Source organism: Eublepharis macularius, chromosome 5, assembly GCF_028583425.1.
Source record: "Eublepharis macularius isolate TG4126 chromosome 5, MPM_Emac_v1.0, whole genome shotgun sequence".
NCBI lineage: Eukaryota > Metazoa > Chordata > Lepidosauria > Squamata > Eublepharidae > Eublepharis > Eublepharis macularius.
In genome coordinates this window covers 17,299,925-17,326,729 of record NC_072794.1, presented here as the reverse complement: position 1 = coordinate 17,326,729, position 26,805 = coordinate 17,299,925, and the positions used below count along the sequence as shown (strand labels likewise).

At 42.0% G+C, this 26,805-nt stretch overlaps 1 protein-coding gene across 2 annotated transcripts in view; it reads left to right on the top strand.

The window, feature by feature from the left end:
• LOC129330846 (ceramide synthase 4-like) overlaps nucleotides 1–26,805 on the top strand; it is an 82,204-nt gene that overhangs the window by 41,560 nt on the left and 13,839 nt on the right. The window contains exons 3-7 of one of the 2 annotated variants that reach the window (XM_054981066.1): nucleotides 8,563–8,681; nucleotides 15,051–15,108; nucleotides 15,326–15,376; nucleotides 16,250–16,339; nucleotides 18,105–18,233. In XM_054981066.1, coding sequence (XP_054837041.1) covers nucleotides 8,563–8,681; nucleotides 15,051–15,108; nucleotides 15,326–15,376; nucleotides 16,250–16,339; nucleotides 18,105–18,233 — 447 coding nt within the window. The remainder of the gene's footprint in view (nucleotides 1–8,562; nucleotides 8,682–15,050; nucleotides 15,109–15,325; nucleotides 15,377–16,249; nucleotides 16,340–18,104; nucleotides 18,234–26,805) is intronic. The other variant, XM_054981067.1, reaches the window with a different exon arrangement.

Here is a 26,805-nt window from a genome sequence, read left to right as displayed (position 1 = left end):
TCCCCATGTCTTTTGGACGTTACAAATGAAAGATGTAGATGGGCCTTCTCTAGAGCATGATTTGATGCATTCCCCTCTGCAGTTTTGTATGGGAGATTCTCCTGTCTGCCTTTGCAGCAGCGTTGTTGGCCCTGTTCAAATAAAGTGGTCGAAAATATCACACACATACTTTTCCACTGCGAATTCTATCAAGAAGAAAGGATACAATTACTTATCCCACTACTCTGTAGATTTAAACCATTAGAGTATTATATGGATTTTAGTCCTGAAACACTTCGGTATATCTTTTAGAGGATAGCCAGAGAACTGTATCTTACGCAGTGGCAAATTTCTGAGTGATAGCACTCAGAAAGCGGAATCATTTGATGAAGGAAACGTCAATTGCTGGGAAGTGAATTAATGAAGTGAGTGAGTTTTACTGTTAGATATATATACATATATATGATTTTATCTTTTATGTATTTACCCATTTTAAGTATTTAAAAACTGCTCTTTTTATCTGTACTTTACTTGGCTGGTCTTGTGACCATAATAAACCTTTGAAACTTTTGAGTATAGTGGAGAGAGAGAGACTAACTAATCTTGCTAATTAGGATGGCTTCAGATTGATAACAGGCCATCTGCTTCATTTTGTCCCAGGAGGAGATACCATAACGCTCCTCCTGGTGCATACAGAAAAAGAAGGAAGAAGAGAGAAAAAGGAAGGAAGTTCCCTAGGACTACAATCTACCAATCAGAGAAAGTGAGTGATAGCAGAGTAGGCAAGATGGAGACTGATACTAGCCTATCTATCTGTTTAGTGCTGTGGTTCTTGTCCACCTCTCTTTTCTTGTTTGTAATCTTGAAGGTCTGAACCAGAGACATTGCCAGTCCCTTTTTCTCACACTTGTCAGTTGCCCCTAGTATGCTCCCCAACCCACTGGCACTGGGATTTATGCCATAGTTGTGCCTGCGTCCAGCTGCTGTTTCTGAGTTCTGGAGGAAGGGCAAATGGAGTGACACTGAACCATTGCACCATCGCAGGATTGGGGGGGGGGTATGCTACGGTAACTCCTGGTCAGTTTCTAGGGCACTTTCAGCCAACAATACCAAGATTGCACTGTTAATTAATTAAATTAAATTTACTGCATTTCTTGGCGACCCTCCCTTCGAGCAGGCTCAGGGCAGGTAACAACATTAATAATATTACAGTGACATAAAATAAATATAAAATCAATAATACAATGCAAGATATGCTTCAATATTGGAAAAAGAAATGCCCACTTCCTGTAATTAACTGTATTGAACGCCTTCTGAACATAGCTATATTGATTATATTGAATATGGAATACAACCATGTATGGATTTATTTTTAAATGTTTGAAAATCTTTTACAGATATCTATGTATAAAGGTAAAGGTAGTCCCCTGTGCAAGAACCGAGTCATTACTTACCCATGGGGGGACGTCGCATCACAACGTTTTCTTGGCAGACATTTTGTGGGGTGGTTTGCCATGAGAGATGGGCACGAACAGCAATACGAACAAAAAAAAGCCACAAACAGCCCAATCTGCTGTTTGTGAGCTAGCTGTTTGTGAGGCCCCGTTCCCAGCAAACATGTGTTCATTCCAAGCCCTCTTCATGGCATTCATCAGCCGTTCGTAAAGCCAGAGAATCTGGTGACCAACCTTTTTAAAAGTCCAGAGTAAATTGATCATGATTAAGATCTTTAAATTGACAGCCCATTGTGCACAGGTCCATGTTGCTGCTTCCTCTTAAATGTTTCTGTAGTGTCTAGGTGGGTTGTTTTCTACAGAGAACTCTTATCAAGACTTCTTGATTAATCTGTGAGAGGAACCTTTGTTGAGTTAAATTTTCTGGTAATATACTCATCTGTCTCTGAAACATCCCAAGGAAGGAAGTGAGGTAGAATCTTTCATGCTGACCTTCTTGTTTTCTACCAGTAGGATTTTTTAAATATGGAGGAGAACTTGAATGACCTGCATACACAACATTAGGCTTTGGAGGAAGCAAGGTTGTGGCCTAACTTTCTCCCTGATCTTAGTTTTCAATATGTAGAGTATTTTTTTTTAAATTATATTTTATTGTAAATATAACTATGTAAACAGGGTATAAAGTACAACAACGAACATTCAATAAAACTTGTGAACTTTTTCAGTGTGAAATTAACCATACATAAACATTAGTCTCAGTTAACAATTGACGACCAATCAGCACCAGTCCAACTGCTGTCGGTGTCTTGATCCAACTACATAAAAACTATAACCAAAAAAAAAACCCAAAAGGGGAAACAGAATTGTCACATCTCCCAATTCTGATATCTAGGTATCGTTATAGTAAGAATTATGTATATAACAATTAAAGATAGGCCATGGAAAAATAGAGGTCTTGTTTCACCTTATTATTTGTCCATTTTTCCTCTTTAGTCAAGTATTCCAAAAGTGGAAGCCACTGTTCTAGGAAATAAGATTTATAATTTGGATTTTCCCTCTGTGCTATTTGTTCAGTAATTTTCTGCATGATGAAATGATCCCATATTCGGGCTTTCCAGCTCTCAACTGAAGGGGCAGATCTCTGTTTCCATTGTGCAGCAATTGACAATTTGGCGAGTGCCAAGAGTGAATAAATAAGATTTAGGCTATTAGGTGGGATCCCTGGGTCTTCCCAGTAATTTAGTAGTATTATTTCAGGGGTCTTTGGAATCAGATGCCCTGTTATAGTTTTGATTTCTTTGATTATTTTGTCCCAGAAGGAGCTTACATACTTACATCCCCACCAGCAATGCATGTATGTGCCAAGCTCACTGCATTGTTTCCAGCAATTGGCCGACTGTGTCTGGTTGATGTGGTGTAGCTTGACTGGGGTCATATACCAATGGGAAATCATTTTTATAGTTTGCATTTTTATATTTACAATGTTAGTTCGAAAATTGTGTGATTTCCAAATCATTTTCCATCTGTTATTTGAGGGATCAAAATTGCATTCCTTGGCCCACATTTTTTGATAGGACAAGATTTTATGCTTCTTTTTCTAACAGAATTGAATAAATTTTAGATAATATGCCCCTATGACTCTCTATACTTTCTTTCAGAATCTCTTCAAAATGTGTTAGGGGCTTATCCCGTGCTTCTTTAATTTTTGGAGATTCAACAAGATGCTTGACCTGCACATATTCGAACCATGGGACGTGTGCTATTGTATTACTTTCTAGCTGTGTCTTCTTTAAAAGCTTACCTTTATCCAGAATATCAATTATTCATGATTTGTTGTTAAGCCTCCACCATTTATAAGACTGTATATTGAGAGCAGGTAGGAACCAGTGTTGTCCCACAAAGGGCGATACTAAGGAGCATGTCTGTGTCAATTTGCTTCTAAGATTGTCCCAGATTTTGATATCGCTTAGCAAGAAAGGATTATTTCTTATATTGGGTGGGCGTTCAAAGCTCCTATTCCATATACATTCGTTTATAGGTCTTCCTAGTAAGTAGCTTTGCTCTATGGCCTTCCAGTCCGGCTCTGACTTAGTACTAGCTAACACTACCAAATTTTTAAGGTGAAAGGCTTCGTAATAGGCTGTGAGATCTGGTAGATTTAGTCCGCCCCTGTTTCTAGTTCTTTTTAGTGTCTCCATGGATATTCTAGCCTTTTTATTATTCCATATGAATTTGCTAATTTTGGATTGCCAATGGTCAAAGAATTTCCTTGGGATTATGATGGGGATTGCTCTGAACAGAAAAAGAAACTTTGGAAAAATGAAAGATTTGATGAGGTTTACCCTTTCTATCAAAGAGAGCCCAGATTTCTCCCACTCCCCTAATAGGGAGTTAATAGACTGATTTATTTCAGAGAAATTAATTGTCAGCAAATCGTTTAGTTTGAGAGGTATCTGAATCCCCAAATATTTCCAGCTGTTTGTGATCCATTTGTAATTACAATTTGTTTCTATATAGTTAATTAGGTCCGGTTTTAGGTATATTGGGTAGATTTCACTTTTGTTTCCATTTATAGTAAGACCTGAGGCAATTGCAAATTCTCCTGTGATTCTCTCTAGTTCCTTGATTGAAGGTACAGGATCAGATATGTAGAGTGTCACGTCGTCAGCAAACAGAGACAACTTGTACTCCTTGCTGCCGACACTGAGGCCTTTTATTCTTGGGGATTGCCTAATATGATTTGCCAGTGGTTCAATTGCCAACGCAAAAAGGAGCGGGGAAAGCGGGCACCCCCGCCTGGTGCCTCTGTGCAATTTGATCTTCTCTGATTTGTTTCCGTTAATTTTGATTTGGGTAGAGGGGTTAGCATATAGGGTATGGATTGCCCTTAAAAATTTGTCACCAAAATTCATGTTCCTTAATAACTCTTTAAGATAAGGGATTTCCACGCGATCAAAGGCTTTCTCAACATCGAGTGCCAGAATGAGAGAATTTAATTTGTTTTGTTTTCCGAAATTGATGATATTTAGGGTCTTTCTAATATTATCCGTTAATTGTCTGTTTGGTATAAATCCTGATTGGTCTAATTCAATATAATTGGAAATAATTTTATTCAATCTGGCTGTTAGAATGGCTGTAAATATTTTCATGTCTTGGTTCAACAATGTAATGGGCCTATATGATGAAGGGTTAGTGGCATCTTTACCTGGCTTTAGTATGACCACCATGTTTGATTCCGTCCAGGAAGGTGGCTTTTTCCCACTCTCTAGAATGTTATTACAGATTTTAGTAATATATGGGGCTAACTGAAAAGAAAATTTTTATAGTATTCAGCGGGAAACCCATCGTTGCCTGGGGCTTTGTTATTTTTTAGGTTTCTAATTATTTCTTGGGTTTCTTTAACCGATATTTGTTGGTCTATTAATTGTTTGTGTGTTTCAGATATTTTTTTGTATCTCCCACTCCTTCCTAAATAATCATTGACTGCTTTCAAATTTGGGGTATCTGATGTGTACAACTTTTCGTAGAAGTTATGAAAGACTTTGGTAATAGATTCCAATTTTACCTGAAGTTGCCCAGCCTCATCTCGTATGTGGTTTATAAGCCTATTAGCCTTCTTTTTACCTACCTTCCAGGAAAGTATTTTTAAGCTTTTTGAGTTGTTTTGCCAAAATTTTTGTTTTAAAAAAATTAGGTTTTTCTGAATATCTGTAGTTTCCAATGCCTCTAATTTTTTCCTTTCAATTGATAGTTTTTTGTAGGTATTTTTACTACAAGTTTTTTATGCATCTGTTCTAGGTGAGTTATTTTTTCCATTAGTTCCAATTTTGACCTCTCCTTTCTTTTCTTGTAGGCAGAGGTGATTGAAATACATTTCCCCCTGATTACCGCCTTCATTGCATCCCATACTATTTCATCTGGGACCTCTCCATTTGAATTAAGTTCAAAGAAATTTTGCATTTCTTCTAAAATACTCTTTTGAGCAGCTAAATCAAATAAAAGGAATTTATTTAAATGCCAGTTTGGTGGCCTGGTTATTTTTTCTGCTAAACTTATCGAGCATTCCACCCACGCATGATCAGACCACAAAATTGGACCAATTTTTGAATTTGGGATTTGTTGTAGTAAATTTGGTGACGCCAAAATATAATCAATTCTGGTATATGTTTTGAACCTGGGTGAAAAATAGGTAAAGTCTTTTTCCTTTGGGTGATGATTTCTCCACACATCAATTAAATCGAATTGTTTCAAAATATTATCTAATTGTCCAATCTTTATAGTGTTGGTCTCTTTCAATTTGGAGTTCTTTTGTTTAGGTTTAGAATGGTCTAGATTGGGATTAACTATTAAGTTCAGGTCTCCCCCCAAAATGATATCTCCGACCTGGAAGGCTTTTAATTTGGACAAGGTTTCTTTCAAAAATAGGTTTTGATTATTATTTGGGGCATATACTGATGCTATTGTTAATTTCCGTGAGTCAAAGGTGCCTTTAAGAAACAAATACCTGCCATCCTTGTCCTGCTCCGTAGCTATGTTTTCAGATCTAACCCTTTTTGAAATAAGGACTGCCACCCCCCTTGATTTTGAATTTCCAGGCGCTAAATATTGGAGATCCCACCATTTGGATTTGAATACCTTTTCCACTTTTGAAGACAGGTGTGTTTCTTGTAAAAGAAGGAAATCTGGACATTGTTTTGTCAGCATTGACTGGATTCTCTTGCATTTAATTACGTTATTAAGCCCTCTACAGTTCAGGGAAAGTACTTTGAGTTCCATTTCCTAGGAAATAACAATATAAGTTAATAGATCATGGAATTTGAATTGCTAGTGAATCTTCTGGTATCCCTTTGATTCTTCCCCTGATCAATAGAAATTTACCTATATATATAAATATATATATATCTACCTGTATATACTTAAGCTTATATTTGAAAATGTTCCAATCTATAACAGATAATCCAGTTGGTTTCTCCTGTTTGCTCCTGTAACCACTTTTGTCTTATTTCAATGTTTTATTATTTATTTAATATATATATATATATATATATATATATATATATATATATATATATATATATATACATATACACATACACACACACACATACATATACATAAATACACATATACATATATACACATACACACACACACACTCATAAATTTACGGTCTATGCATATTCCTATCAATTGTTCAATGTGTTTTGAATTAAACGATTTTTAATCAATTTATTATATTTTTTAAAATTTAATTATTTTTTATTTGTTTTTTTTTAATTTTTATTTTTCAATATAATAGATATGAACCAATCAAACAAAAGCACCAGCAACACCAACAACTATATCAATTCAAACTTTTCGTTAATAACAATTATAAGTACTTGTAAAATCTATCTAGGAAAATAGTTCAAGAAGGCGTCTGAGAAACTAAAACAAGGAAAGTGAGACAATAAAAGAAAACAATTAAATAAAACAAGTGAAGAAATGGAATAACAAAGAACAAGTGAAGTATAAACTCAACAAACCTCCCTTAGTACCACTAAGGAGGAAACCACCAGAATTCTTTCCTTATGGGAAAGAATATATCTTAAGCAAAATTCTTGTTTAGGCAATCTTCTGCCACTGGGCTAAAACTTGAAAGAAGAGCCCAGTCTCTGGGGTTTATTCCAAATCAGAGAGCTAATTAGAACTCACAATTGCCCACCCCCTCCCCCACCCAGCCCAGCTTATCTTTGATTTATGTCTCATGCACTGTGGATAAGTGTCAAATACATTAGCTTGAGATACTCAGATCCCTTCATGAGTCCTCCTATTATTGGCAGCTTGTTTCTTCTTTGCTGGAGGAGTCTACAGATGACAAGATAATTTCTCACTCCTTGCTTCCTTGAAATCCTTTCATATTGGTTCTCTGTGTGATCCTTTGTCGTCTTTCTTTATTGGTATTTTACTCCAGTTATTAGGAGGTGATCTTGCATTGTGAGAGTTAGTTGTATTTATGGGGGTGTCTTGACTGTCCAACTGTAAAGCTTTAAGCAACAAGGAACCCGTCTCCATATCGTGGGCTTGGTATGTTTTCCCTTGCCAGTGCACCAGGATTCTTGCTGAGGATATCCAGCGATATCTTAAATCTGCTTCATTTAATTTGTTGATGATTGGTTTAAGCTCTCGTCTTTTTGCCAATGTCTCACTGGAGAGATCTTGGAATACATATATTTTTTTGTTCTGGTATAGAAAATGTCCTTTTGCTTTAGCTTCTCTCATAATTTTTTCTTTTGATCTGTAATCTGGGATATGTAATATTATGTCTCTTGGTTGTTGCTTCGCTCTTGCCTTATTGTAGGGGCCAGTTCTGTAGGCATGGTTGATTATAGGGACGATTCCCTCTTCAAGCTTTAATTCTTTCCCAAGCCACTCTGCCATGAATGCCCCCAGATCAGAGTTTTGTTCTGCATATTCATCAAAACCCCTGATCTTTATATTATTAGATCTCATTTTATTCTCAAGGTCCAATATTTTTTCTTGAAGTTGCTCATTTTTGTCATACAGGGTTCTAAGTTCTGCTTGATTTTCAGCAGCTTGGCTTATAGCTCTTTTTGCCATCTGCGTAGCCTGGCTAATTGACTCTTTTAGTTCGCTTGTTTGATTTTTAATTATTCCCTCCAGCCTGTTCACTATTTTATGTTCTAGTTTTTCTAGTGCTAGCTGGATTTCGCCTTCCCTCCCTAGGGCTTGATTTCCCTCTGTTTCTGCTGCCGATGTTGCGGCCGCCATTTTGGGCGGCGCGTTTTTGTGTCCCGAAGGGGCTTTTTTTGCTTCTGCCTGCTCAAAAAAGGCATTTAGAGAGGAGCTGCACCGATTGGCAGGCTTGGCTTTCACTCCTCCGCTTTCCCCCATGTTTTGTGTTGCTTACCACATCAAAGGTGCTTATTCAGCGCCGCGGGAGGAATCTGGGGCTCGTAACGTGAGATCTAGGCGACCGCCAGCTTCGCGCGACACCCCGCCCGCCCGCCCCCCCCCCCCATGTAGAGTATTTTAAATGGATCATCCAATTGTCCTGCAAACAGAAAGAGAACTTCTTTTAGAACAGATATGGCCTTTCTTATACTAGTTTTGAGTTTCTTTTTTCTAGAGGGACCTGATAGGACTGGCCAAACAGTGCGACCTGCAACCCCGGCAAGTGGAAAGATGGTTTCAATCCCGTCTCAAGCAAGATCAACTCAGCTTGACAGAGAAATTCTGTGAAGCCAGGTGAGCAAGAAAGGATGCTCTGCTTCTGAATAAGAGGAGAAAGTAATTCAGGAGAAGGGGAAATCTCTCTTGGTGCTCTTGGAGCATTGAATTATTTCTCTGGAGAGATTGTTTCGGATGTGAACATCTAGATTAGATGCAAGGGCATTTTAGCCCAGCCAGGCATAAACTTCTGAGAAGTCTACAAACATGATATGAAGGCAATAATGCTCCCACATTGTTCATGTGAACAACTGGAAGTTAGAGAGAGACTGCCTCCCAGACTCTCAAAAAGAATTCCAGTCCAAAAAGGGGTCAGACAAGGTTGTCTACTGGCCCCGTTTCTATTTAATATATATGTCAATTCTCTAATTACCTGCTTTCATACAATTGACACTCATGCACCTGTGTTTTCCAGTGGCAGAAAAGTTCCAATCTTAATGTATGCTGATGATGCTGTTCTCTTATCTCAGACCAAAGTTGGTTTGAAGCGAGCTTTAGAAAAATTTAATGACCAATGTAACATTGAATTGTTAACAATTTTTCTAAAACCAAAATTGTTCGTTTTGGTAGCTCATTTAGGAAATATAGCTGGAATATGAAAGGAAATGTCATAGATCAAATTAAGAACTTTCAATATTTAGGCATAACTTTTTCCTATAATGCCAAATTCTCAGCACATTTGACCTCATCAGCCACTTCGGCAGAGAGAAGTGTAAATGCCATCCTTAAATTATTTAGAAAGAAAGGCGCTGGCTTTCTCCCTATGGCCTTAAAAACTTACCAGGCAAAATCTCTGGCCCAACTTTTGTATGGCTCACAAATTGGACTCTCTGCCAACTTTAAGATTCTTGAAACAGTTCAATCAAAATTCCTTAGATCACTATTTGGTGCTCCCAAGAGTACATCTAATGTGATACTTAGACAAGAGGCAGGATTACCCAGAGATGAATTAAAAATCTGAGAACAGGCAATATTCCTCTGGCTGAAAATTCACTATAATCCAAAGGGAATGATAATTCATCTCCTAGTGGCGGACCCTTATCCACCTTGGTTGACACAAATTTCTAACAAGATCAAGCAAATTGGTCTAAATCCTGAAGATCTTTTTAACGGAACCCTGAATATAGCAAAAACAGCTATTACTCAGAGGCTTCTTGATATTGAACTTCAAAATGAAGAAGCTTTACTTCCCAAGAACTTCAGGTGTTTAAAATCTTGACCCAATTGGGAGAATAGATCAACACATCATGTATGTAAACAAGAACACCTTTGTACATGTGTTCATGCAGTACTTCATTAATTACATTCATAAAAACACCAGGAACCTCTTAGAGACTGGACGGCATGACCAGGTACTCAAATTGCCCCAAAGGAGTGTTCAAAGCAGTTTTCCATTTATCTCCTCCCGAATTCTTACCTGAAAGTAAACGTCTTTCAAGTCCAGCTTAGAGAAGATTTTCCATTGGGTGACCATGCTTAGCAAGTCCTCAATGAGAGGGAGGGGGCATGCGTTTGACATGGAAACAACATTTATTCCTCTGTAATCCGTCCGGAGTCTTAACCCCCCCCCCCCATCCTTTTTCTTGCACAAGACTGGAGCGGCATGAGGGGAGCTGGCTGGGTGTATGAACCCTCACACCAGATTTTTGTCAAAGAACTCTCTGAGCTCTTTCTGCTCTTCTCTGTTCATCGAGTATAGTTTATCTTTTGGAAGTTTTTCCCTGAGATGAGTTCAATGGTGCAATTTGTTGCACGATAGGCGGGAGCTCATTGGCCTCTTCCTTCTTGAACACTTGCTTTAGACCCTGATACTCTGGGGGGATTTGTTCCATCTGTTCTTGTGTTAGCAACACTGGTTCGGGGGAGCATTTTGGCCCCATTCTGGAGCCCATCCGTGCACTCGACATTCCCCTTTCTTGAACATCAACAACCCCATCTTCCAGTTGATTTGGGGATTGTGATCCCACAGTCATCTGATCCCTAGTTCCAAAGGATATGTAGTGGCTGGTCTCACTATGAAAGTCCTGGATTCCCAGTGATTTCCCATGCCCATGGGACTGGGTTCTGTTTGATAGTTAGTGGGTTCCTCTTTCATCTGAGACCCCGTCCATTTGTTCAAACATAATGGGTTACTCTAGTTCTGTTACTTCTAGACCTAGCCCTGTCACTAGAGCGGGGGCTATTAGGTCTCGGCCACAGCCCGATTCTATCAACGCTCATACATACATATGAGTTCCCTTCTTGGAGTTTACTAACGTCACTGTCATAAAAAGTAGGGCCCCTTTGTGTCTCACCTTTGGTATTGGTTTGGTTGAGACCTGCCGTCGAGACCTCTTCATGGCAGGCCGTGGGTGTTTCACAGTTGCAGGGCAGCTTGGTCCTCCTCCTCCTCCTCAGAGGGGTTTCTGGCGGCCCCTTCCCCAACCTCCAGGCTGGGTTCTGGTTTAGTCTGTTGCTGAGAGCTCCCTTTTGGTGCTGATCTTGTAGATGACGTTGTCTTCTTTGGGGGTTGGGATTTCCCCGGGGGGGGGGGTGCTCTTCTTCTTAGGCACTGTGCTGCAAAATGTTCAAAGCCCCCTCTCTGCCAGTGTAATTGCCCCCCTCCAACTGGGTTTTTTGGGGGGCGAGGCATTGCTCTGTCCTTAACTCCCATGTTTGGATGCCCCAGTTTGGATCCCCCTTGCTGCCTTAATTCCAAAAGTTTCACTATGTGATCACAGTTTTCAATTTTACACGCCAGTTGGATCCATCCCAACCGGGTGCCAGGGTTGTCTTGTACTTGGGCTTTCACGACAAATTCTGCATTTAGGCCATCCTGGAAGAATTCTGTCTTCATCCCTTCAGTCCAGGCATGTATTTTGGTTGCATATCATCTGAACTCTGCCATGTATTTGCACATCAATCTGTTCCCTTGCTGAATCATTTTGATTTTGGTTCTTGCCCTTTCCTCTTCCAGAGGATCTTCGAATTGGTCTCTTAGCGCCTGCACAAATGCATCTAGAGACCTCAATTTGGGCTCATTGATGCCGTATAGGGTTACATAGCAATCAGTGGCTGATCCGCTCAGACATGAACCCAAATGACTCACTTAACTATATTCATCAGGGAACAGGTGGCCCCAGTTTTGGAAAAAAATCACTGCTTGTATCATAAAAAATCCCAGTTTCTCTGGGGCTCCATCGAAGCTTGTTTCAAGTTTTGGCCAGCCAGAATCCCCTCCCCCCACAAATTGCATTAGTGGTCCTATTGCATGCACATCTGGATGCCCCATCGGCAGAGGAAACATCCATCCATCAGGAAGTGGTAGCTCTGGTCCCCCTCAGTTGTGGTCCCAATCTGGGTTGAACATGCTGTATCCTCCCAAGAGGTTGTCGGGGAGGGATGTCTCGTGGTGGTTGGAGCCCCAGTTGGGGCCTTGATCTCCCTGGTGTTGGAATTTGCTGTGGCAGGTGGTGCAGTTGCAGGTTTGGTTGTGTTCTAATTCCTTGGAGCTGTAGGGGCCACATAGTGCCAGTTGCCCTGATAGTTGAGTCCACCGGCCTCCCCGTTTGGGTGACCAGTTGGATTCCTGGTCAAGGGACCACATTCTGCAACTGGAGGTATTTGTAATCTCATCTGCTGTTCGGTAGCAGGGCCCATTTGTAATCCAATTTTGGGCACGGTGTCCCATAGTAGGGGACCTCCCAGGGTGGATTCCGTACGTGAGGAGAAGTTGGTGCTCCTGTGTTGTGGGATGGTGATTTTGGTCCCACCAAAATCTGACCTAGTGTGAAGCTCTCAGTCTCTCTTGAGGTCCCACAGATAGTCCAGCTTGTTGCTATAGTGGCCCTGCTCCCCATCTGAATGGAGGGGGGTACTACCTGCTGGGGGTTTGGGAGAAAGGGGGTTATTCTCTCTCTCTGAGTGAGTCTTTGTAGGGAGATCAGTTCACTTTTCACCTCCTGCAACTAGCTGTGGATCCAGTGTATGTGTTGGAGGTCAGCCTCTTCTCCTGCCTCCAGAGATTCGTAATAAACCTCTGGCAGGGGATCCCTTCCTCAGGGCATATAGCTTTTCTTTCTCAGGGTGGAACTAAAATACTGCTCTACAGTAGGGTCCCACCATAAATCCGTACCATTTCCCATGGATGCTCCTTCTGTGGTTTGGTCCACACAGGAAAAGTCTATGAGATGGCTCCCCTCCCAATACTTTCCCCTCTTGTCCTCATGGCAAACTTCCAATGGGGAGATTGAGTTTGGAGTAGCATCTCATCCACATAGCTCTCCATGAGTCCCATGATGGGATCAGGATGTCTCCATGCATCTGGAGTCAGGCAGGGTTCCTGTCTGTGTCTCCAGAGTTGAGTTCCAGGGTCTTGCAGTCAAGCTGCTGCTCCAGACTCCACTGAACCCCAAGTAGTACTTGGGGTCTCAAGTCCAAGTGAGTCCATATTGAGGGGAACTTTTGGTTGTATTTCCAGAGTTGGTCACCACTCCACCTCCAACTCATCTCCTAAGTTAAGTATGGGGTAGCCCCCATATAGAAGCGATAGCCTCTCCAACTCTGTCATCTTTGGGTCCTCATATGACATAGTGTCGGCAGTTAACTCCCAAGGTAGACAGGTGGGGAGAAAAGGGATTTCTACCAAAATGTCAATTTCTGCCAGGTAGATCCCTCAGCCCCTCTCCAATGAACACACATTGGTTCCAGTAGAAAAGCTTTAATTAGGATTTTACAGTTCTGGTCTGCACTCCATCACGGACCTTGGTAGAAGTGACAAGGCAAGACAAGAAACCTGTTATATTTGATTTTTCCCATGCTCAAATAACTGTTAAGATTTTGGTACGCAAGTCTACACAGGTCCCGTGAGAACCCTTTTTAGTTATTGCTAGATATTCAGTACACAATAATACATTCCCAACATCTGGGCAAATTAGGAAAATCTGGCATCTGGATGCTCTAAGGTCAGTGCTAGTTTATAAGTGCATAACAGGAGAGGCCCATCTTTGGTCTTAAAAAGTAACACTTTGCAATAAGGAGAGAATACATCAGTTTAGTAATGAGAGGACATGAGCACAAATTAAAAAAATCTAACGAATCAGCAGTTTGTGGTTCGGTGCCGATGACGATCCCAAAGTCGAGAACCGCAATGAATATTTTCCGTTGCTGAAATGGTTCATGGTTCGTGGTTCGTGGGTGCCAGAATGGCCCCGTTGCACTTAGAGAGCCCATATTCACAGGGAGTGTATAGCAGACTTTCCTCCAGCCAGCATCCAAGTTTGGTCAAGATTGCAATGGGGTCTTACCAGAGGAGATAGATGCCTATCCCCTAAATCAAAGTTCAATTAAACTCTCTCTGTCTCTCTCCCCAAAGGCTAGCAAGTAGCAAGCAACAGCTCTGTAACACTCTACTGCTCACTGAAAGTGAAATCCAGCCTGGGAGCCCAGTGCTTTTTATAAGCGGAGGTCCCATTGAGCAATGCAGGAGGTATGTGGTTGGCCATCAGAGCTGCCTATCAGGGTTTGCAGGGATGAGATTGGAGTGCACATGGCTACAGAACACCCCCTCCCCTCCCTCTCCCTCCCCCTCCCCCTCCCCCACATGTCTTCTCCCAACTTGTAACCACTTTGCAGCTCCATGGTTGGAAGGAAGTCCTGCCGATCAAGGTAAGCTAGGCTTCCAGGGTGACAGAAGGAGTGCAGACAGAGTTCAGACATTCCCCCAGCTCTGTTTCTAGTGGAATTGATTACTGGCGCCTGACTGTCTGGCTTCCCGAACCGCGGCCAAACGCACCGAACCAGGCTTCTTCCGAGTGCTGGTTCCTTGGCCGTGGGCTATCACGAACCACCAGATTGCGATCACGTGATTGCCAATTTCGTGCATTTTTGAAGTTCATAATGTGGTTCATGCCCATCTCTAGTAATGAGCATTGTGGTTACAACATACAGACAATCATGCCATGATTGTACACAGACATGACACAGCCCAAAATGGATCCCTCCACTCCAGCATTCTTTTTTCCAGAGGCCAGCTGGATTCTTCAGCCAAAAGACTTCCCCAATGAACGTCTTTAATGCTTGGTGTTCAGAGAGAGTGCCTCTGAACATGGAAGTCCTGTTTAGCAGTATACACATCTTTCTGTCATGAAGTGGTCTAATCGCTCTTTAATCCAGTAATCCATCACTTTACGATGCATTGGCAACTTCTGTACTATAATTTCATGCAAACAATCTCTTAACATTTGTCCAAAATCTACTGTTGCTCAGTTTCATTGGCTAAGCTGTGAGTTCTAGTATTGTTTGAAAATTAGTCTGTGATTGAATTAGAAGATACGGCCTTGCAACATGCAAATAACTCTTTTCCGTGGACTGTAATCTCTGGCTGGTGTTTCTTTGCTTGTTTTATAGTTGGATGACCACAGTCACAGGAACTACCTCCATCATCGGCCTGGCTATCCTCTATGAGGTGAGTATGGAGTCCCCCCTGGTTTCTGTAAACCAATTTCAAAAGGCAGCCAACCGAATTGTGCAAGGGGTAGTTACTAGGATTGGGTGTTTTTCTTCTGGATGGGAAACCCGTATGTTGGGGGTGGGGATGAGGGGAGGACATCTCCTACATCCATCTTCTGTCCTGTTTGTGTGCAACTCCCATGTGACTAATGTAAAGTTCTGTCTCACTGCAGAAATCCTGGTTCTGGAATGACCGTGAGTGCTGGATTGGGTATCCGTGCCAGGTAAGTGGCCAAAAAATCCTCAAAAATAGAATGAAGAGACAGAATGGCAGGACTCTAATCTGGAGAACTGGGTTTGAGTCCCCACTCCTCTACTTGAAGCCAGTTGTGTGACCTTGGTTTAGTCACAGCTGTCTCAGAGCTCTCTCAACCCCACCTACCTAACAGGGTAGGTGACTTGTTAACACTGCTCTGAGTGTTAACAATGACACTGACTTGTTAACAGCTCTGAGTGTGGCACCAATCTGTCCAGAAGAGTTGCATATAAGCACAAGGTTGTTGTTATGTGAGTTTGTCTCAGAGGTCTTCTTCTGTGTCACCTCTGTCAGGCTTTAAGGTGGGTGGTCCCAAGAGAAGGTCTTTTCAGAGGCAGCACTGCAGCTCTGGAATGGCCTCCTAAGAGATCTACATCTGATCCCCTTCCTTGCTGGTATTACCCTGACTGTGTAACTGGGACTTTGGTGTCTGAATGCCTCCCTCAAGCCTTGATAGTTAAACAGAACCTCCAGGCATAAAGTCTACCTCTAAGCAATTAGATGCTGCTTCTGGGCTACCATGAAGCACTGGAAACTGGATATTGGACTAAACCAGCACCCCCAACCATATTTGGTTTTTACCTCTAGACATTTCTTCCAAACAAAAATGTTAAATCTTTGATTATGGTGGCTTGGCATTTCTTTGGTCAAGGAGAAGTCTTCCTTTTGCCACTAAGTGTGCCCCTTCAAGAGTCAGAATGTCAACCAGTTTTCCCCATCAGTGCCTTGTGAGAAGCCATGGCCACCAAACCATGCAGAAGCATAGAAGAGAGAGCCAGATGATCACTCCATGCTTTTCCAACCAGGTAGTCCATCTTTCCCTCTGCTGCTTCCCTTCCAGCCACTCCTGCCCTCTATCTTTGCCTACTACATGCTGCAGCTTTCCATCTACTGTTCCGTATCCATCCTCCTCCTTTTCCAACGGAAGAAGGTAAGTGGGGAGAGGCAGTTGGGATCTACAGAATGCCAACCCTTAACTTCCTCTCCAGTACAGGTCCCCTAGGTCCCCTTCTGCTTTATAGAATGAGATATGGCACAGCAAGGAATTATAATAACATCTTGTAAAATTTCATTAATGATGCAGACGTATTTTGGATGTGAACACAGGTAGAGCACATGGCTACATGGGAATGTTGGTTCACAGCACTCTCACTGAATGTTCACTCAGCCTGTGACTGAGCTGAACAACTTCACCTTGCAGAAAGAATCTTCCATAGTAGCAATAAAAAAACCCTGAAAACAAAACTCTGCATATGGAAAGTATTATGTCTTAGGGAAGGGTTCTAGCCTTTTTCCTTCATACAGAGGTAGTATTATACACAAAGGGAAGGTTATTTTCCCCCTGTATTGATGGGCAACTTCCTTCTTTGAAACTATTATAGGAACTGCTCTCAGCATCCCCCCAATCTGAATTTCTTCTTGGACTATACATGCCCAAATTCTCCTGGTCTTGATGGTTGTTGGGGGTTTTCCGGGCTGTATTGCCGTGGTCTTGGCATTGTAGTTCCTGACGTTTCGCCAGCAGCTGTGGCTGGCATCTTCAGAGGTGTAGCACCAAAAGACAGAGATCTCTCAGTGTCGTCAGGAACGTCAGGAACTACAATGCCAAGACCACGGCAATACAGCCCGGAAAACCCCCAACAACCATCGTTCTCCGGCCGTGAAAGCCTTCGACAATACATCTCCTGGTCTTGTTTCTAAAACAGATCTGACAAGTGAGTGAGTTTTCTCCAGTAATTCCCTCCCAGTCCAGAATATTTTTTTATTTACTGAGCATGCTTACTAAATACACAATTTGGCGGGAAAGAGCCATAGGCAGGTAGAATAATACAGAATTCCAGAAAATACAAGAAAACATAGTTGCCAGCTATACTTTCATGCAATGTAAGTACCCACTCCAGCTCCCTTGAGAGGTGGATCGTGATTCTGCCTTCCCCACCACTCCTATGTTCATTGCTGACTCAGGGCATAGACAAAGTGAATTAAAATGTTACAAAGACTCTGCCTGGGAAATTCCTTTCTGGGAAGAGTCAGAACTTTCAGATACAGATTCAAAATTCCCTCCAAGAGAAATTTTGACTGATCAGTCCCAAAGTAAAGATGAACGGTTTTCTGGCATCCAAGAGGAAAATTACAGATTTGTGCCAATGAGCATGCTGTGATCATAGGAGAGGATGAAAGAGGTGTTCAATTGGGAAACCTTTGAGATTCATCTCTCATCAAAATGGTAAGACATGATGGTATCTAATTATTAATTTTACTCTTTCTCCCTTGTTGGCCAGTATGAAATGCCATATCTCTAACTGGGTATGTTGCTTGGGATTTATTGACGACTTAAAACAGGAAAAGAATGGCTTATCATAAAATCATATGTATCCATCTGCAATCCAAACACCTTCTCTTGACGTAGCAGTTCTATTGGTAGAATTTTGCATTTCCATCAGGTATTCAAACCACAGTATTTTGTATCATATACAGCACTTACTGCCATGTGGGGCTGTAGTTCAAGTGTCCTGTGGCATGCTATTGGCTTTCTCCCAAGGCTTGCCTAAGGGCAACCTCTCCTGTCCTTTTGAACTCTTGTAAAGCAAGTTAGAAATACTAAATGCTGTTTCGTTATCATTCTGCAATGGGTGGGGTCACCTTTGTGTTCCCTCCTGGTGGTCCATCAGCTGTCTCCTCTCCTCCCACTACAGAAATTTGACGAGCAACTTCTCCACCATGCTGCCACCATCTTCCTCATCTGCTACTCGTATTGTGCCAACTACCTCCGTATTGGAACCCTGGTTATATTCATACTTGAAAGTTCCGCGTGTTTCTTGGATGTGAGTGTGTCTCACCCCCTCGCAACAGGGAAAGTCAAAGGCTCTCCTGTTCTAATGAGGAAACCTGTTTGACTACATCAGGAGTTGTAAAACGAAAGCATTCACAAGTAGTACATGCCCTTTAAGTGCAGAAGAGTCTTGCAGGTGCACATATGGATGCCTCATTTCAGTTATCCTACCAGGACTAGAACCTGTTTTGAAAACCTGCAGCTGTCAGTGTTACATGCAAGGAGAACATAGAGAGAACCCTGCTGGGTCACAGCAAGTGTCCATGTAGTCCAGCCATGTATTTCCCATGGTTGACAACCAAATGTTCCAGAGAATTCTCAAACAGGGGAAGGAAATCAAAGTCTCCCCCTGTCATTACAACTAACATTCAAAGATATATTACTTCTAAATAGGGAAGTTGCATTTAGACTAGGGCTGCACCTGTCAAAAGGTTGTGGAATAATTTCAGATCCATATTTCAGGTTTGGCTCTGTTTTCGTTTTTTAAATATGTCTTGCTATTAATTTAGAAATTTTTACACATTCCCTGCCCCCAAATTTGGAACGATTATTTTTGTCAGTCCCTCCACAAGAGACAGGGTGCAGGGATAGGAAAAGAAAGAAAGCCAGCCTTGGACTTACCATGCCACCATAATCCTACTATATAAAAGTGTAAGCCTGTTCAAGACAACTCATTTCCTACCCTGGTGCCCATTTAGAGGGCGCTGCTGCAGTAGGAAACTCAGGCAGGGATCAAGAGTATAGCAGGTGGCAATGCCCACCCACCCCACCTTCAGCCGGCAGGGATCAAGAGTGGAGTAGGTGGCAATGCCCGACCCCTTGCCTTCATCCAGCTGGGATCAATCACAGAGCAGGAGGCAATACCCACTCTTGCCTTCTCCTGGCTGAGATCAGGAATGGAACAGGTGGCAATGCATGACTCCTGCATTCACCCAGCTGGGATCAGGAGAGGAGCAGGAGGCAATGCCCACCCCCTGCCTTCACCTGGCTGATATCAGGAGTGGAGAGGGTTGCATTGCCAGCCCCCACCTTCACCTGGCCAGGATCAGGCACAGAGCAGGTGGTAATGCCCACCTCCATCCTTCACACAGCTGGGATCAGGAGTGGAACAGCAGAGCGAGTGGCAATGCCCGCCCCACCTTAACCCAGCAGGATAAGAAGCGGAGCAGGTGGCAATGCCAACTCCCTGTCTTCACTCTGCCAGGATCAGGTGCAGAGGAGGATGCAGTGCCCACCTTCCACTCTTTCTAGAGCCCATTGTGTTTTTTCCCACAATGGGCTTTGTTGCTAGTCCCATATAAAAGCTTCTTATGCCATTGGTAGCAGAGGCATAAGAGCCCACAGTACAGCTGGAGAACTGTGGGAGGGCTTCTGGACTAAAAAGTCTTGGTTGCCACAATGTCCATCCCCCTCCTCCCCAAAATTGGGGGGGCTCTTTTTTTTTTAGATTAACTACTGGATATCATCATAGCAATATAACATTATAGCAACATATGTATCTGGTTATCTGAACTGCCAGTTTTCATTTTTTTAAAAAGAAGTGTCAAGCCCCTTCTGTTGTGGAGATATAAAGGAAAAGGCATATCTTTGCAACTTAAGGACACAGAGTTCCTTTAAAAATAAAAATAAAAAATGAAAGTGGGAATTCAGAGAACCTGGTATGCATTTCCATGGGAACTCCATGTTTATTAGATGGATAGATTTTTAATAGTACGATTTACCTTGACTGTATGTTTTAATTAGATTTTATGTTGTTACCTGTCTGGTCTTTGGCCATATTAAACACTGATTGATTAATATGCATTTTACTGTAGTGCTACAGCAATATAATGGTATTCAATTTCCAAATTTAAAAAAATCACGTGGTGGAGGAGGGGGATTGACCACTGCAACTGCCAAGCATACCAGGAGTCCTGGAATCTGCCAGCCTACCCACCAGTTTCCTACTGAGGGGGTGGGTTCTCTGCCTCTGTTATCTACTATGGGGAGAAGCCTTCAGCAGGGACAATACTGGCATGGTAAATCCAGGGCAAATTCAGCTGTTTCCGTTTTAAAATATAAAGGGCTATGGGAGGAGGCCGGGGGGCAAGGATGCCAAGTGACAACATTTTCCTAGGCTGGCTTCCTCTCTTTCCATACACACCTCTGTACCTCCCTGACACTTGGAAACACTCCTGAAATTCTGGGAGGAAAAAAATTCATTACATCTCAGTTTGGATGAACTTGGTGCTATTTTAATGATTCCAGAAAATGACTACAAACAGTTAACTTGGATATAATTTTGGCTCAGGTGAATCTGACTGCATACCTCCAATTTAGACAACATGGGTAATATTGATGGGCTTCTCCTCCAAGATTTTCTCAAATCTCTTATGGAGTCTTTTAAACCAAATGGCCAACACAAGACTTCCGGGAAATGGCACAGTGCTGTCAGGCTTGCTGAGCTTCAGCTTAGAAACCTGATCCTTGCATCCTCTTTGCGGCTCGGCTCTCGAGCTTCAAAAGTCCCCCCCCCCCGGAGAGGGGGGCTAAGCTGGAGCATGGCAGCGGGCATCAGGTGGAGTGGCAGCTCGGCTTGCAACCCCCAGTCTGCTCATTTGGTGGAGGGTGAAGAGGAAGCCTTGTGGCTCATGAGCTGGAAATCCCAAACTCTGCATAACTTAGCACGATTGAAAATGACAAGCACCATGAATCAGCAACAGCAAACATTTTAATACGTTCCAAATGTGTGGGTGAGATCTAATCTTTTTTTCTTTTCAACCTAACTGAAGCGGCTACTAAGCTAGAGAAGTTTCAAGTATCCCTCCCCTTTCTCTTTTTGTGCTTCTCTTTTTACCTTGTTTGAATCATGGGGGCGGGGGGAGGAGAAGAAACTAATTGCTTGAGATCCAAGGTACCATAAGGACAGACTTTTGCTTTATTTTGTACTAAGTGACAAATTAAGACTACCCTTAAAATAAGAGAAGAAGAGGCTGAATAGACTTCTATATGGCGACCAATTAATATTTAGTAATATCAACATATGATCTACGTTGCCAATTTTCAGAAAAGTTTTGGGATTGACAGAAAAAGAGAAAGATCTCTGAGTTACTGATCAAGACTCTCTGGATTACAGTGTGATTTTTGCCTGCGTGTTTTTTGTTTGTTTGTTTGTTTCCCTTTTGCCTTCTGTGATTTTGGTCCCTGCATTTTTTCTTTCTCCCATTCCAGGATATAAACATACGCTTTTTGTGTTTTTTGTTCCTTTTCATCCTTCCCTTTTCTTAATGGTGGATTATTTTTTATTGCTGAAGTTTGGCTAGACCTCTACTTGGTTGGATCTTCATTCTTCATTTTTTATTTTTTGTTTCTTTTGGGGGGGGTTTCCCAAAATGGAGTACCAAGTAATTGAATCTGTGTAGTGCCTCTCCCATTTCTTGTAGCTTCAAGAAGAAGAAGATCTCCCAAGACTGTAAGTTCCAGGGCATAAATTGGTTCAGCAAGAGAGAATGTTGTGTTTTTTCTCCTAGAAAGATATTTAAAAATTGTCAGGCTGGGACAGGAACTGTTTGGGAACATTGTGGTTTATGAAACAAAACATTTTTTCTATCTTAAGATGCTAGAAGGAGGAGTGGGGTAAATGGGACCTGACTACTTTAAGTTACTGAGCTGAGGATAGATAGTAAAAATAATAGAGTGGAGATATTTGTTTAAAGATGTTGCCAGGTAAAAAAAAGAAAAAGGCCCAAAATAATCCCCTGGAAGCCTCAAATCTATATCAGCTATGGCACAGACATCTATATCCACACAGGCATCAATTCAGACAATACAGGCTAGCATGGCCCAGTTACTTGCCCAAATGAAAACTATAAATGATAGGTTTGAAGAGTTCCAGAATGAGATGAGAGAAACCAAGAAGGATGCAGCTGTACTAACATCTAAGGTGCAAAAAATGGAGAAGACTCAACAGAATGAACGTAAAATTGAGAAGGTATCCAAAAGCCAGTTGATGATGGAAACTAAACTGATAACCATACAGATGGAGAAAGCAGTATTGATGCTGCATTTGCAGAATGTGAAGGAGGAAGAAGGAGAAAATACCTTAAAGGTGGCATCAGGGCTATTGGCAGCAGTGCTAAATATTCAACCAGAAGAAATGGAAACAGAGATAGACACAGCCTATAGAATCAGTTCATCCTATGCAAAAAAGAACAAAAAACCACAGGAAATCCATGTAAGATTTATCAGATGCAGAATCAGAGATGATATTCTTAAAGCAACATGAGAGACCACCTTGAAGTGCCAAGATGAAGAAGTGATAGTCCTACGCAATATTCCATGGGAGGTGCGAATGAAGTGACGGGAATATGGATTTCTGACGGATTTACTACACACAAATGGAATACAATATAGATGGTTGATACCAGAGGGACTCATTTTCAACATCAACGGACAAAGGTTCAACATTAACTTGATTCCTAAAGCACAAGTGTAGTAAGTAATGACCAGCGATAAAAATGAAAGTTCTTCCAAGAGTTCTATTTCTGATGGTTGTGGATTTTCTGGGCTGTATAGCCATGGTCTTGGCATTGTAGTTCCTGATGTTTCGCCAGCAGCTGTGACTGGCATCTTCAGAGGTGTAGCACCAAAAGACAGAGATCTCTCAGTGTCACAGTGTGGAAAAGATGTTGGCAGGTAATTTATATCTACTCAGGAAGGTGGGGTTGGGCTGAGTCATCCTGTAAGTTTCCCAGGGTGTGGAATGCTAATGGAGGGAGGCTTCACTGTATTCTGAGGAGGTTCTTTTGCATATGGATTGGTCCTTGATATGCTGATCTTCTCTGCAGGGCTATTGTAGGGTATAGAGTATTTTGTTAGCCTGGTGTTTTTCAGGACTGGAAACCATGCTCTGTTCATTCTTAAAGTCTCTTATTTCCTGTTGAAGTTTTGCTTATGCTTGTGAATTTCAATGGCTTCCCTGCGCAATCTGACGAAGTAGTTGGAAGTATTGTCTAGTATTTTGGTGTCCTGGACTAGGGTACTGTGATCTGTTTGAGTTAGGCTATGTTCAGCGACTGCTGATTTTTCTGGATGGCCTAGTCGGCAGTGTCTTTCATGTTCTTTTATTCTTGTCTGGATGCTATGCTGTGTGGTCCCGATGTAAACTTGTCCACAGCTGCAGGGTATGCAGTATACTCCTGCAGAGCTGAGGGGGTCTCTACTATCTTTTGCTGATTGTATCATCTGTTGTATTTTTCTGGTGGGTCTGAATACTGCTTGAAGGTTGTGCTTTTGCATAAGCTTTCCCATCTAATCAGTGATTCCTTTGATAGATGGCAAAAACACTTTTCCTGTGGGAGGCTGTTTTTCCTGGGTTGTTTGATTTATCCTTGGTTTAATTGCGCTTCTGATTTCATTTCTGGAGTAGCCATTTGCTTGAAGTGCATGGTTTAGATGATTAGTTTCCTTGTTGAGAAAGTGCGGTTCACATATCCGTCTTGCAAAGACTACTAATGTTTTTATTATGCCTCTTTTCTGCCGAGGGTGGTGATTGGAGTTTTTGTGTAAGTACTGATCTATGTGAGTTGGTTTCCTGTAGACCTTATTCTATTTCTATTTCAAAATATTCAGTTAGGAATACCTCAAGTATTCTTTATAGACCTTAACCAGGCTGTACAATCTTTTATCTGGCAGAACAAAAAAACATGAATTAAGCTGAAAGCCCTACAAGATAGTATGGAAAAGGCAGGCTTTGCCCTACCAGATTGGCTCTTATATTATAAGGCTTGTGTGCTGACCTGGCTGAGAGAGTGGATTACTTTGGAAAATGGAAGACTTTTGAACTTGGAAGGACATGACCTATTCATGGGCTGGCACACATTTCTCTGGTATAAAAAATGGGAAAATCATAAATATTTTAAAAATCACTGGATAAGGAAAGCACTAGTACTGGTCTGGGAAAGAATAAGATCTACTTTTTATGAGAAAATTCCTTTGTGGGTTTCCCCAATTGAAGCTTTTACACATCCTTCATTGTAAAAAGAGGGAAAAACTCCTACCTATAAGATCTTAGTGAAACCAGCTGGGCTATTAAAAAATCCAAAAGAAATGGCAGAGTTAGACATTGAGCTGGGATGGTGGGGCCAAGCACAACTGGAATCTAGATATAAAAAAGACAAAACAGTGGGTTTTTATGAAAAGGATGAAAATATTGATGTGATACTATGTGGTACGAATGTTAAAATGATAAAGAAAATATATGCTATACTTATAGAGGCAAAATTACAGGGGGGGGGGAGGTCAAAGATACTATGATAAAATGGGCTGAGAATGTGGGACATACAATAGATTTAGAGAAATGGTCACAAATGTGGAAAAGTAATTTAAAGATGAAAAAATCAGCCACATTGAAGGAAAATGTATCAAAAATATTTTATAGGTGGCACCTAACCCCAATAAGGTTAGCTAAATCTTGCTTAAATATGTCAAATAATTGCTCGAAGTGTGAGAAGATACCGGGATCTTATTACCATATGTGGTGGACATGCAAAAAAGCAGTGGAGCTCTGGAAGATGGTACATACAATGTTACAACAGATACTCATGACTCCACTACCTTTGAAACCAGAACTTTTTAAATTAAACCACATATCGGTCCCTGTTAATAAAGAGCAAAAGCATTTGATGTTGAATATAATTACAACAGCTAGGATTGTATATGCAAGACTTTGGAAAATGACAACTATACCAACACAAGAAAACCTGGTCGAAAAAATACTTGAGACGGCTGAAATGGACAAATTGTTGCAGGGCTGGATCTTGGGTTCCTGGTGCCCGGGACAACCCAAGTCTGGTTGCTCTCACACGTGCATGCAGTGTGTGCATGCTCCCGGCACTGTGTGATGACGTCATGAAGTGCAGGCATGCCGCTAGCAGAGCGGTGGCAACGCCAGTGGCTGGGAGCCCGCCCGTGCCACTCACCTGCCCCGCTGAGGGGGCGGCTGGTTTGCCCCGCACTCCCTGTCTTGAAGGGCAGGTGAATGGTGTGGGCAGCCTCCCTGCCCTCTGTGCCACTCGATTACCCAGCAGGACAGGGAGCACGCAGCAAACTGGCAGCCCCCTCAGCTGGGCAGGCAAATGATATGGAGGGTTGGGAGGCTGCCCGTGCCATTTGCCTGCCCCGCAGGACAGGGAGCACGTGGCAAGCCAGTCTCCCCCTCAGCAGGGCTGGCAAGTGGCGTGGGTAGCCTCCCAGCTCTCTGTGCCATTCACCTGCCTGGCTGAGGGGGCCGCCAGCTTGCCACACACTCACTGTCCTGCTGGGCAGGTGAATGGTGCGGGCGGCTGCTCAGCTATCCATGCTGCCGCCGGTGTGCTCCTGGCGGCTGGCAGCTGCACCCGGTGCCCCCTTTTTGACAGTGCCAGAGGCAGACTTCCCGCCCTTCCCCCCTCGATCCGGCCCTGTTACTATGTATGGATGTGAAAGTTGGACAATGAAGAAAGCTGACAGGAAGAAAATTGATTCATTTGAAATATTTTGAATGAGAGTTTTGTGGATATCATGGATGGCCGAAAAGACAAACAAGTGGATACTAGATCAAATCAAGCCTGAATTCTCCCTAGAAGCTAAAATGACAAAACTGAGGCTATTGTTTGGTCACATCAAGACAAGAGTCTCTGGAAAAGTCAATAATGCTAGCAAAAGTGGAAGGCAGCAGGAAAAGAGGAAGACCCCAAACAAGATGGCTTGACTCAATCAAAGAAGCCACGTCCTCCAGGTTGCAAGATCTGAGCAAGTCTATTATTGATAAGATGTTTTGGAGATCTTTCTTTCATAGGGTCACCACAGGTCGGAGGTGACTTGATGGCACATAACAAACACACACACCCTTCCAAAGAGGTGGAAACTGAAATTGTTGGATATTTAGATTAACTAGAAATGTCTTCAAGAACAAGCCAGACAAGTTGGAAGGCTCTTCCTGCTTTTTTCAGATGCAATCTGCTTTGGGCTGGCTTTCTGGCATTGAAAGCTCTGAGCAGAAGAAAAGACACTGATGGAAGTCAGGGTCCCTCTCTCCCAAGAGGGAATTGAATATATTGAATATTTCCTTTTGCAAATAGAAATGCCCCATTGTTTCATTTGTTTATGTACCCAAAACTGCACAGAGCATGCAAAATCCATGCACAGTCTATGTACAGCCCTTTGTTCCTGTCTCCCCCCAATCTACAGCACTGATGTTCATGTCTGTGTTGAGGAAGAACTACAATACTAAATGGGATGGATTCCAAAACACCAAGATACAAAGGGAAAACTCCCAGGAACCTCTCAACTGTATACTATATATATCAAAATTTAATTACACTATCATGATCCAAATGCAAAGATATACACAATTTCATACAGTGTTACAATATTACAATAACTCATTCCATAAATACAGTCATATGTTATACATTTCCAAGGTGCTGTAATAAACAGGAGCCAATTCTGTTGCACAGTTAATTCCTTTCCTATGCCAATGGCTAGAAAGGAAACAAATCACTACTTGAGTCCAAAGAGGTATAAATTCCAGATAGCTGCAAATT